Source organism: Acanthochromis polyacanthus, chromosome 10, assembly GCF_021347895.1.
Source record: "Acanthochromis polyacanthus isolate Apoly-LR-REF ecotype Palm Island chromosome 10, KAUST_Apoly_ChrSc, whole genome shotgun sequence".
NCBI lineage: Eukaryota > Metazoa > Chordata > Actinopteri > Pomacentridae > Acanthochromis > Acanthochromis polyacanthus.
In genome coordinates, this window is record NC_067122.1 from 24,701,687 (window position 1) to 24,714,712 (window position 13,026).

The following is a 13,026-nucleotide window of genomic DNA, read 5'->3' on the forward strand; positions in this document are numbered from 1 at the left end:
TAAATAAAGTAAAAGCAAGAAAAAAGAGCAATGCATGTGTGAAATTTTATTAGCACTTTTTCATTGTGTTGCAAACATCACGTGCACAAACTCACTCATCCAGTATTAGAGAAACATGATAATAAAATAAATATGAGGTTCTTTTAAACAGTATTTTCAAGTTGTTGTTTTTTTAGAGATATTTGTTGAGAAGGTACACACATCAGAAAATTAGTAAACGCATTGATTCATGGTGCCCGTGCATTACTGATGACATCAAAATATGATTCTCTTATCACATATATATATATATATATAAAAATGGTAATAATGTTAAGAAGGCCTACTTTCTATTAACACAAGAATCATACATTCTCAAAGCAGCTTCAGCACAGAACATGTCAGCAGCAAATAAACAACAACCAAAGAATTGCTGTCTTCAGTTGCGATGTGAAAACTCAAATAACATTACAGGCTAACATTACACACCCCTTTATACACCGTGTATTTAAAACCCAACAGGCTCCGGGAAGGCGGCCTCTACTCTCTATTTCAGGACCTTTTCCCCCCTGTTGGGGGCAAGTTAGGGGGATGTTTGTGGTAATAGTCTGGTGGGGTGGGATTGGGGCTCGCGTTCATCCCTGTAGGGACATAATACATACTCTCCAGGTAGCTGTGGTCCAGTGGTGGGTGGTTTGGGGGCTCTGGCTTGGACCCCTGACCAGAGGGATTCCTGTAGCTGACCCCAGGCCCGCTCGAGTGCATCGCTGCTGCAGCAGAGGCCTCCGGATATCGGGGTGGCTGGGACTGAGGCTGGGGGTGGGCTGGGGGAGGAGGAGCAGCGTAGGGCATGTACTGTGGAGCAGGGGCGTACATGTTGGGGTTGTGGAGTGGAGGGTAGGGTGCCGCTGATGGAGGATACAGGCCTGAATGTGACATCGCTTGCTGAGGGATGAGCACTTCCACATACTGGCCGGTCTCTGGGTCAAACAGCATTTTTCTCAGTGGCTGCACAGGCACCTCGATGTAAAAGTACTTCCCCGTTTCAGGATCCATGAGCACTCTGCGAGGATTCTGTCCGTAGCTGCTCTCCGAGTACAAACTGGAGCTATCACCTCCATATTCAGAGCCATAGGCAGGCCCCATGCCTTGAGGACCACACAGGTACTGAGGATCCATGGGAGGAAGGCCAGGAGAGTGGCTGTGAGCAGGATCGCTGTAGGGAGCCCCGGCCATGCCTGGTGGCTGCTGGTGGGGGGATCTGTGGACAGGGGGCCGTCGGGGGTCAATGTGCTGCGGTGGCTGCAGTGGGCGATCAGCAGGGCAGGCCTGCATGAGGGAGGGATGGGGAGGGCAGGGGGCAGACTGGTGGAGCGGCTGGTACATGCTCGGTTGCTGGCTTGGACCGAGAGTGTTTGATTTGGGGGAGCTGGGCTGGTAGCTCATTGGCTGAGGTTCAGGTCTGCACTGGTGGGGACGGAGAGGGGGCTGCTGCACTGGATAAGGCAGCGTTTGGCCTGGAGAGTGTGGAGGGGCAGGCGGGGTGAGGTTATGGGGGCTGCGGTGACGGTGAGGAGGGAAGACGCCGGGATGAGATGGGCAGCCAGCTGTGCAGGAGCAGGGAGGAGGGCGGGAGCTGGGCTGATAGTGATTTGACCTCAGGGGCGTCAAATCCGGAAGCAGGAGCGGGCTGAAGCTCTCTCTTTCATCGTAGCTCGGAGGGTCGTCCGAGGCATAGAAACGCAGGTCATCTGTCCTTTGGGAACGTTCGCTGGAGAGAGATCTGTGGCAGGGCTGGCATGGGTATCTTGGCGCTTGTGCTGTGGAAACAGCCACTTGTTGTTTGGTGTTGTTTGAAGTCACCGGCATAGTTTGTTCGTGAGGGTATGTCGGCCTGGGACACTCCTGTTGGATGTCTGGATGCACAGCAGCTGGTTGGCTTGTCTGGGTGACTCCGGCTGAGGCGGGTTCAGGGATCTGGTTTGGTTTTGGGTCAGAAACAGGACCTGGAGCTGAAGTTACACCTGAGCCAGGAGCTGATGTTGGGACTGTTGCAGGTTGTTGTGCATATCTGGAACTCTGTGAAGAGGCAGTTGGTTGCTGTTGCTGAGTTCTGTCACTAGTCACCTCTGTTTCTGACTGCTCCATTGATTGGTTGGAGAGGCTGGAGATGGTGGTTGCTGCTGTTTTGTTTGGTGGAGGTTTGAGGCTGGACACTGCAGACACAGCTAGTTTTCTTGAGTAGTTTGATGCTGATGTGGACTCACTGGAAATCTTCCTGTAGATTGTCGGTGAGCTCACTACTATAGTCTGAGACCTCTCCTCTCCTTGTGGCTTTGCAGTTGTTACTGATGATCTCTGTGCTTCTGCTCCTAAATCTGCAGGTTTAAATTTGCAGCTTGGTTTTGGAGGCACAGCTGGTTTTTGAGAATTTTTTGCAATGGATTTAACTTCAATAGTTTGAGGCCTGTTGGTTGCGGCAGGGTTTGTGGCCATCTCTTGTTTCTGCGTTTCTTTAGATAGTGATTTAACCTCAATTGGCTGTGGTTTGAATCTCCTTACTGCAGGGGACCTCGGGGGGAAAGTCGGATCTATTCGTTTCACTGCTTCAAAATCTCCCAGGTCTTTCTGTTTGGTGAGAGGTGGTGTTTGCTCCTGTGTATTCCTGAGTGGAGAAAAGCTTTTTTGCTTTGCTGTGTCTTTTCCTGTAGGTTTAATGTCGATACCTTCATCTTCTCTTGTCTTAGTGAAGGTGTCTGTGTTGTCAGTAACTGCTGAGGGGCCAGAGGTGGCAGATGAGGAGGAGAACGTCCTCTCTCTTTGAGACTCGGTCCAACCTGCATCTGGAGGGGTGATGGTCTGAAGGGGGATCTCCAGACAGTTTACATGTTTGTGGGGAACTCCTTTATCTCCTGCTGTGTTCTGGTTGTCTCCCACCACCGATCCAATGTCAGCTTGGTAGCCTTTTTCCTTTAACAACATAGAAACTGAGTGGCCACTGCTCCCAGGAGGCTCAGGTGAAAGTGAAGCAGCCGCAGCTTGGATTGGAGAATGAAGCTCTTCCTGGGCTGGAGAAGCAGATGTCTTGGTCCTGCTCGATCCCTCCCTTATTAACACTACAGCAGTGGATACCTCTCTTTCCTTGCTGGGCATTTTAGGGAGGCTTCCAAGCATTGGAGGTTTTCTGTCTCTTCTAACCAGCACAGGTTTCTCCTCACTGTCTACCACTTTATGGATTTCTGTGATAGTCTCATGTGTTTCTGCTGTGATGTTTACATCGTGTTCACAGGTCTTGACAGTTACTGTCTCCCCTTTTGTCGAATTTGCTGTGTTTACACCCAGAGAGTCCCTGCTTGGCTCATTGACTGGCTTTGAATGAGCCTCGGGTTTGTCACCTGGCTTCTCTGAGTCTTTCTTGACACCTGACAATTTATTTTTGTCTTCTTTCCAGCAAATAGCTTTGTATTCTATTTGCATTGGCTGTGGCACAGGTGGAGACTTTCCTTTGCTCTGAAGAGGTGGAGTTAAGGTTTGCATCTTTGAATCTTTTGTTTCCTCTTTCTGCTCCTCTTTCCTGTCCACCCAAAACTCCTCTTCTCTTTCCTCCCTCTTCCCCTCCCTCCTTATCTCGTGCCTTACATCCCTCTCCTCTCCAGTTAGGACCTCCTCCCTTCTTTCCTTATTAAAACTATCCATCCTTTCTTCATTCACATGTGATGACATTACAGCACTAGCAGCCTTGAAGGACAGATTATATTTATTTTTCACAAGCCTCCTCACATCTCTGACTTTGTGAATGGGAGCCTTAACCTTATTATTCTCATTTCCTTCTTCCTCTGTCTTCTCAGCTACATTGGTTTCTATCTTTTCCTTTACTCTGAGAGACATTTCTGGTGAAGAAGCTTCAGGTTTGTTTTCTGCCTCAGGTGTGAGACAGACATTAATGGAGGCTTTCTTTTTCTCCACTGCTTTCAGTGTAATCTCCGGTGTTTTTGACATGTAGGCACCTTTGTCACCATGTTGCACTTGTTTATGGTCCTCTGTGTTTTCACATTCCTGGTCTCTGTTTGTCATCCTGATCTGTGTGTTGTTGGCTCCAGTGGCAGAAGGTGCTCCTGTGTTCCCAGCAGTGGCATTTGATGAGTCACCAGCCTCCCTTTCGTGTGTTTTACTTTCATCTACTCGCCATGCTCCAGTCTGTTTGCTATCAAATGGCACTTTCAATTCTGATTTCATTTCAGATTTTAATGAGGTTGCAGTCCTGCTTTGAGAATCCGCCTCCTCGCTGTCAGTCAGTGAAAAGTTAACACTTCTGCTGCTGCTGGATGAACCAGGCCTGTTACCCGATCTAGCTCCAAAGCTTTTGGGTGGCTTGGCTTCATCCTTTGTGCTCGCTTCCCCTCTCACAGACAGACCCTCAGATGAAAGACTATAATCTGACTGAAGACTGGTACTCAGACTGTGCACATCAGGTTTTGGGGACTCTTTACGTGGTGTCACTGCACTCTCTGCTGGTGGGCTGTTATCCTCAAAACTGGGTCTTGCTTCTTCTCCTGTTTGCTCATCAGGCTGCTTATCAGCACCTTGCATCTTCTTGGACAGCACACTCTTAATGAGGCAAGTAGCCATCTTGGTTTTAGTACATGTCTCGTCCATAGAAGCAGATTTCTGGAGTTTTGATTTTCTGTCATTTTGCTGATTGGGCTCCGGGCTGCGCTCTGAAGGGTAACAGTCTTGCATTGCTGCTGGTGTACTGTGTTGTCTCAAAAAAGTCCCTCTGGAGGGACTCTCCTGAGAGGGGCTTTCCCCCATCGCTGGTAGCCCAGGACTGCTATTTTCGCTGCTCTCATCCTGCTTCCCTTCAGTGTTGCTTTTTCTTTTCAGCTGGATCTGTCTCTTTGGCACTCCTTTCCTCACCTTCCTGGAGTCCTCTCTTTCCACAGCCACATCCACACATTCAAAGCTGCCCAGCTCATAGCGCCTGGATGGATCCAGGCCATCTGAGCAGTAAGCATATGGGTGCTGGAAGGAGAGGTCATCGTGGTCCAACTTTGGAGCAGAGCCCCTGAAGTCAGCGTAGGCCAGCCAGGCGGCATTGATGCCCGCTGGGCTCTCCTGGGTAGATGGCTGAGAAATGTTTGTAGATGAGCGGTGGCTGGAGTTGTACATGTCAAGGTAATCTACTTCAGGACTGGACAGGCTGCGGAAAGCCAAGTCTGTGAACCACTTCACCTCATTGTCTGCCTCATCAAGTTCACTTCCCATGCTGGAGCTGGAACTCCTACCAGGCCTGTTTGAGGCCACGCGTCCAGGAGCGCTGCTCTTCTTGTGGGGTACTGGAGGTTGAAGCCGTCTGCCAGCGCTACCACCCCTGGCCTCTTGTTGAGAAGCAAGTCTAAGCAGACTTTGTTGTTGCTGTAGTTGTCTTGTGGTGAGCAAGCTCTCTGAATAGGAATGCACTGTTGGCAATCCCTGACTGGTCTCTCTGCTTGTGGGAGCTGCACTGCGACTCGCAGGTCCTTTTCTATTCCTGGCACTGAATGACAGCTCAACCTGTTCCCCTCTGTAACTGGCGTCTCCCTGCCAACCCTCCCCTCTTTCCTGCTCCTCCCTCTTTCTCTCTTTTTCCACCTCCCTGTCCATTTGCCTCCCCCTACCTACCTCTCTCTCCTGCTCCAGCTGCATTTCCCTCTCCATCTCTAGTTGCCTTCCCTGCCTCACCCAGTGGGCCTGGCTATTACTGTCAACAGGGGCAACGTCGTGGCTTTCCCTATTTGTCACTGCGTGCTTTAAATTACCACCCAGTGAGGATGCTACAACCTGAGAGGGGCTCTGGCTTCTATTTTGCCACTGTCTGTATGGCTTCTCAGGGGCGATGATGTGGACAGGTGTGAACCTGGTGAGTGGCGGAGACGGAGTCCGCCTTCTGTGTACGCGACGAGACATGTCCTCTTTGAACCTCTCTCTGTTTTTACCTCTAACTTTGTTCAACAGCTGTCTTCTCGAGTTTACGGGTGTGCAAGTTGACTTTAATGAGCTACTGCTTTCAGGAGCAAGGGAATAAGAGGTGAACTGAGGTTGGGGGTTTTGAAGTCTCTGCACAGGTGAGTTGGATGTCGCCCTGTTGACAGGTGAAATGTTTGGACTCTTGTCCTTGTATACTATAAGATTAGGAGACAGAGATTTGGTTTCAGTGGCAGGATTATTATAAGAGTCTTCTCTCTGACAAAAGCTGGTAGTAATGTCCTGGCTTTCGTCAGAGAAGGAAACTACACTCGATTTATGTTGAAGGTTTACTTCCTTTGGTGTTTCTTCTCTCTCTGTGCTTTGATGTTTCACTGAACTGTCTACTTTTTCCTCGGTTACGACAGGTGATGTAGATACAGGTGAATGACCTGACACGACTGGTGAAATGCTTTTGATTTCGGCAACAAGTGATTTGTCTTTCCTGTCTAATTCGAATGAAGGTGACACACCGTCTTTTGACAAATGAGTTGGAGACGGTGCTACAGCAATATCAACTGAACAGGAATCCCTTTCAACCTCTGGTGTGTTTCTTTCAGGAGGAGCAGACTGTGTATACTGAGGGTTGTACTCTGTGCAGAGTGTTGCTGGTGAATGCTGATACCTCTGCTCAGGAACTGAGGCAACAGGTGATAGATCTCTACTTCTGTGCTGAGGTGAAGGACTTTGATACCTGTCAGGTGATGGGCTTTGATATCTCGGTTCAGGTGAGGGAGAGTGATGATTTGACTGAGGTGAAGGCGTTTGGTACCTGGCTTGATGAGTTAGCTCCGACTCTGGGACAGAGTTTGCAAAGCCTGGTATGTGAGGTGAGTCTCGTGGTGTACCAGTGGACTCTGTTATGCTGCTCTGTGCACTTTCTCTGCTTGGAGTAAGGCCCCTCGCCTCAGAAGATATACGTGTCCTATCCGGCTCTGGGCTGGAGAGACGAGAGAGTTCAGGGAACGGAGGAGAGTTCCTGTCCTCGGGCTGAACGACAGAGTAAGAAATATCTGTGATATGAGGGGAGGAGGCGAGGCTCCTTGATGAGGCAGGCTCAAAGTGAGGCTCGAGGAAAGGAGAAGCTGATGTTGTCTCCACTTCAGAGGACTGCTCTTTCCTGCTGACTTCAGGTGAAGATGCTATAATCCTGATTTCAGGTGATGGAGCAGTATATCTGTGCTCTATGGGAGAGTCGTTGTCCCTTATTCCAGGTGATGGAGATAAACTATAAGTCACTACAGGTGAAGGAACCTGGCTCTTGGGTTCAGAAAATGTTGAATTGCGTCTTATTTTAGCTGAGGGGTCAGGAGAGGGGGTTCTTGAACCAGTTCTGGCTGGAGAGACAGCAGAAAGCAGGCCGGGTGAGGGAGCTGTGTTTCTTAATTCAGGTGAACCAGTGCTGTCTACAAGCTCAGGAGAAGCTGCTGTTGAAATGACAGGTGAGGGAGGTGTGTATCGTGGGGCAGGTGAAGAAACAGCGCTGTCTAGTTCAAGTGATAACCTTGTATCTTGGCTCTCAGGCGTAGTGGCAGTGTCTCTCCCTGCAGTGGAGAGATCTAAAATCAGCTCAGGGGTGTCTGTACAATCTGTTATTTCAGGTGTGGAGCCTCTACTAAAGAGATCCGGTAAAGAGACCCTCCCTCTTAGCTCAGAGAAAGGAGAAGATGCCTGAGTGTTGGTGAAGGAGGAGCTGAGCTCAGGGGAGATTGGTGTTTCTCTTGACTGGGATAATGACTCTGTACCACTGGGTGAATGTAAAGGAGATGAAAGGATGGTTCTGGATTCAAAGGCTGACTCTGTAAAATCCTGAGGAAGGTTTTCAGGTGACGGACTGATGTTTTGATTTAGGAGATTGACTCTTGGCTCAGGCAAGTTCTGTGCTGTTTGTGACTCAGGTAAAAAGTTGGTGTTCACTGATTCAGAGGAGGATGAGCTGACACGGTGTCTAAGCTCAAGGGAGGGACTGGGACTTAAAGACTGATGTGAGTGACTGCTATGTCTCTCTGAGAATGAAGGAGTTATTCTCCTTGGTTCAGCTTCTAAATGTCCTGGTTTTGGATCAGGTGATGATGATGAACGTCTTTTTTCAGCTGAGGAGGAGGACAAGGATGACAGTCTTCCTTCTGGATTGAGGGTATAGGGGCTGGTATGTCCAGGAGAGGGGGTTCTCTCACCAGTGTTCAGGACTTGAGATGATAAGCTAGCAATGCTAGGCTGAGGCACAGGTGATTTTCTTTCTGGTTCTAAATCTGGGCTACTATTCTCAGAAACTTCTGGATGTCCAGAGCTCAGCCACTTGCCCTCTGAAAGTCTCCTCTCTGAGGGCTCACTCTGTAGTGGAGGGCTGTAAACTCTTTCTCCTGAATCCTCAAAGCCCTCCTCTCCTTCGCTGGAGCCGTGTGCAGTGTGGTAAGAGCCTGAGGAGTCGTTCAGATCATCCACCGGGGGTGATGCAGCAGCTGTCCCTTCCACTTCTCTCTGGGAAGGGACAAAAGCTCCTACAGCAGGGCTGCTTGAGAGGGACGGCGACTCACCGTCGTCTCCAAAAATGTCACAAAGACAAGTGGTCTCAGAGATGGCGCTGCGCTGAGTAGGGACGTTGATGATATCGAAGATTTCAACGTGGTTGGGGGTGCCGTCACGATGGCACAGGGAAAAGGTGCGGGGCGCACTGCGCAGGAAGGAGTAGCTGTCCCCCTGGAGAGTCCAGCTGTCCATCGCTAGTCCACAAGCTCCAAATTCTCACTGTGGCCAGTCCAGTCTGCTCCTTTAGTCTGCTCTGGGCTCTGTTCCTGGACAAGAAATAAGATATGGTCACATGGAGGGAGTGTAACTCATTCATTTCAACCACAATTAGCATTTGAGGAATATCACTGAGAGGAAAAAGTATATAAACTGCACTACTGCCATTAAAATTGCATTGTTTTTGTTTTATTACCTTGCCTCCAGAACATTTATCTTCAAATTATTCAAATCTGATTCCTCTGCTACTATACATTACAAAGCAGTATGTAGCAGCTTCAAAGTCACCCTGCAGAATATACAAACATTTACTGTGACAACTGTTCTTTAGCTGATGCCTGAAATTCAGCCTCCACATGTGCCTAAAAGCTCACAAGATGAAGTACAACTAAGTTAATTAACAAAGACATAAGCATCTGGAGAGACATTGTTTAGATCAGCTCTGCCCAGTGCCTTTATCTGAACTTTCCACATGTAAGACTGACTAGAGAAAGACAGCATGCTCCTCGTGCAAATACAGAAAGACAGAGTGACTGCTACTGTACCTTTGGCCACTGACGAAGCTTTCCCAAGCACATGGAGTTCCTCTGTGTTGAAATATCTGCTCCTCATCCAACAAACTCTTAAATCCACAAAACCCTCCAAGCTGACAGGACCTCTGTGCTGAATCCAGGGCTGAGCAGCTCCCTGCAGCTCAGTCTGCCGGAGCCACACTGACTAGAAAACTTCAGAATGCGAAAGGCACTGCCATACATCAGACTTGAATAGAAAAAGCAAAGAGGGGCATCTCACTTGGACACATTGCCTCCTCTAATACTCTCATCTCTATTTCCGCCCCTCCCTTCAGAGCTGGTAGCCGGGAAAGCACTTATTGCACCTAACCTGGATCTTTTTTCTTCTGCAAACTGGGGCTTGGTTGGGCATTGGCTGTCCTGTGTGAGCTGGGCGCGACGCAAAAGGGGGGCGGTTGGGTTTATAGTTAGCAGCAGGTGCTGATCCGGCCAGGACGGATGAGTGCGCCTGGAATCTGACACTTACAGCCAGATCAGTCACAGGGCTCCTCTATATATAGACCCATACTATCAGGGCCAGATAGCCTTAGCTTTAGCTGTTTGCCTATGGGGCATTCTCACAGGGAAAGAAAGGAGAAATGGGGAGTCCGAAACATGGCGCACACATTGTCCATTTTCGCCAGAGGTTTCCCAGGCTGAACATGCAAGGAATGGAAGAAGACCTACACCCATGCATGCATGTGTGTGTAAATATATATATATATATATATGTGAAAGGTGTAGCTGGAGAGGAGGTCAAAGGTCAGCACAGACCACCCGACTTTAACAGCTCACATGTAGAGCTCCTCTGCACTGCATGTTTGCTGACAACACTTTATGTGACAAGGTGCTGTCACATGTTTAAAGTCACGTTTTCTCTCTAAAGTCGGGGAATTTTCTGTTCCAGGACCAGTCTAGCCGACGAAGCTTTTCATCTTTGAAGTCCCAGTCACCCATCAAATGACACAATCAAATCTGCCAAAACACTAAAGACTTGGATCATTTTACTGTACTTATTACTGTTGCTACAACAGCAGTGCCCTCTGAGCTGCGCTGATGTTGTCGAGACATGTTTGATGGTAGCGAGTTTGGATAAGCTCTCTGTCCCTCGGCTAATACCTCATGAGATTATCATTCATTCTCGGCTATTAAGTCATTCGGGGCAAACCAGTGGAAAATGTACGAGTGCATAAGGCCGTGGCTGTATTGTATCTGTAGTATCAAGGGGTTGAGAATTCGCTGTTGACACTGGAAAGTTAACAAGCTATTGGATGTAATTCCTCCCATTGTCACACATTGCTACAAGCACTTTTAGTGTGGTCAATCAAAATGGGAAGTGAGTCTTTGACCTTGGTGAAGTTGTTGAATATTTCTCTACCCACACAGAAATAGTACAGCTACATATCCACTTATACGCCTCTGATTCTTTGTTGACTCATTTTCAGTGTTGACAGACTAGATATCATGTGTTTTCATATATGATGAGAGGTTTTAATAGCAAACTTCTTTATAGCATTGGATGTGTCATATTCTTGATTTAGACCTCCTACTGCCACATACTATTCCATTATGTTTTATAAATACATACAGATATCACATGGGAAACATGTGAAGGCCTTACATATCAACATACATACTTTTATGAGTGCATATGTGTGTGCGTGGTATGAGATAAAGTGCTGGTTATGGCAGCAGGCAGCAGACTCACAGGGAAAGAATGATGAGCGCCTCAGCAATGGGGAGCTTTAGTCTACATCACTGATAGATTAGTCACGGCCTGCTCAAGTCCAAAAACCTCACCCAACCTCACCCTCAGCAAATGTGACACACAAATGAGCTGTGCATAAACAATAAGCTGCATGGGGGAATCTGTGAGCAGACAAACCATAATAACCTCTGCAGGGGCTCGTAAGAGAGGCCGATATTCAGCGTCCACATGCTGAGCAGATGTAAAACTGTGTCTGCAACAGCAAGATAAATCGGACTTAGTATTTCTAAAATTCATCATAGGTGCTGTTTCTGCTGAGGTTCCATCTGAGGTATGTGATGCTAAACAGGGATCCAGTCTCATGATGGGTTATTTCAGAGCCGGTATTCATGACAAACAGTAAGAATATAAATGGAAGATCACATTTCAAATCTATCTTTTTTGAACTGACCTAGTTGCTCTTTTAGGATGTGATTCATTTTGCACAGACAAACATTTCACAAGCCACTTTTTAAATATATGTTACATGATATGATACATGAGAACATGGCATTTCCTGTCATCTGCGGAAGTTTTTGGACAACTCTGCCATTGTGGGCTGTGTTAGCATGAGACAGGAGGCTCAGTGCACGGGTGCTGTGAACTCAATCACCTGCAACTCAGTATCACAAGAACCAAGGAGTTGGTTCGGAAGCAGAGGATTCGACCAGCAATCAAGAGAAATGATGTGGGGTTTGTAGAAGATTACAAGTACTTAGGTGTTGGCATTGATAATTAGCTGAACTGGACTGAAAACATGGAGGTGTGGTACGAGAAAGGTCAAGAAAGATCGTTGGATGTCTGCAGAACCATGCCGTGGATGTTTTATTGCTCTGTCGTTGTCTCTGGGCTTTGGAGCAGCAGGATGAAGGCAGCCGATGCTAACAGACTCAGGAAGCTCATGAGGAAAGCTGGTTCTGTCCTGAGAGTGGAGCTGGAGTCTTGACTGGAGGATACTGAGAAAAATTACAGATGATGCCTCTCATCCTCTGCAGCCACACTGGTGTCATATCAGAGCAGCTTCAGCTGTAGACTGAGACCAGCGAGTTGCAGCACACAACATCACAGGAGGTCTTTTCTACCAGCGACCATCAAACTGTTAAACTCTGCAGAAATGACAGTTGAAGAACTGGATGATGAACACTCATCAATAATATTATCATTTGCACTATCACTTTCTCAAAGTGATGTGCATTATTTTAATACTTTAGTATCACTGCAAGAATTACCTCTTACCTTTTTTTTATTTTAGTATTAATTTAGTGTACTTATTTCTATTTTGGCTAATATATCATACTTATATCTTACTGCTATTATGCAAGACACTGTATTTATTCTCAGGCTCTTGTGTTATTTTCTGGGCTTTTAAGAGCAATATCTGGCATAAACATTTCTATCAGGCTTAATAAAGTTCTATCTTATCTTATATTTATGATCTTAGTTTTTTTTCCCACTATCAGTGATGACAGTTGTTATGTCACGCTGTATATAGGATGAGTAATTCTATAAACAGTGACCTCCTTACTATTTAAAGGACAGAAGAAACACTAATCAAACAAAAAATTGATGACCATCTTAAACACAACATGTCCTGAGAACACTTGATATAAAAACCAGAGATATTAAAGAAGATAAGTCTTTAAACAATCATATGATGGAAGTACGAGAACACAAATTAAATAGTTATGTGAACTGTTATAACATATTTAGCATTTCTTTATTCCCTTTTATGGGCTTCCAAAACTATTTCATAACATACAATGATCGTCACAAAGGCCTACTTATTCATTCACTATTTTATATGTTTAATATTTATTACATTGTTTATATACATGCTAGGAAAAGAAGTAAAATAACTACAAATTGCTAGATGGAGCTTTTATTGGTATGGTAATGCTTTCTAAGTAGTTAAACATGTCTGTGTCCTGTCATCTCAGCTTAGCTCCAGCAAGTTATATGAGAACATATTTAGGAGAAATTATATCGGATCAAATGCCGAAA

At 46.8% G+C, this 13,026-nt stretch overlaps 1 protein-coding gene across 1 annotated transcript; it reads right to left on the reverse strand.

The window, feature by feature from the left end:
- Nucleotides 1-84: 84 nt before the first annotated feature.
- Nucleotides 85-8,703, reverse strand: si:ch73-43g23.1 (serine/arginine repetitive matrix protein 2). Its single transcript, XM_022195580.2, has 2 exons — nt 8,316-8,703; nt 85-7,781 (listed from the first exon to the last, which is right to left on the reverse strand). Exons 1-2 carry the CDS (start codon nt 8,701-8,703, stop codon nt 532-534), a joined length of 7,638 nt encoding a protein of 2,545 aa, XP_022051272.2. The 3' UTR covers nt 85-531.
- Between the last annotated feature and the right edge of the window lie 4,323 nt (nt 8,704-13,026).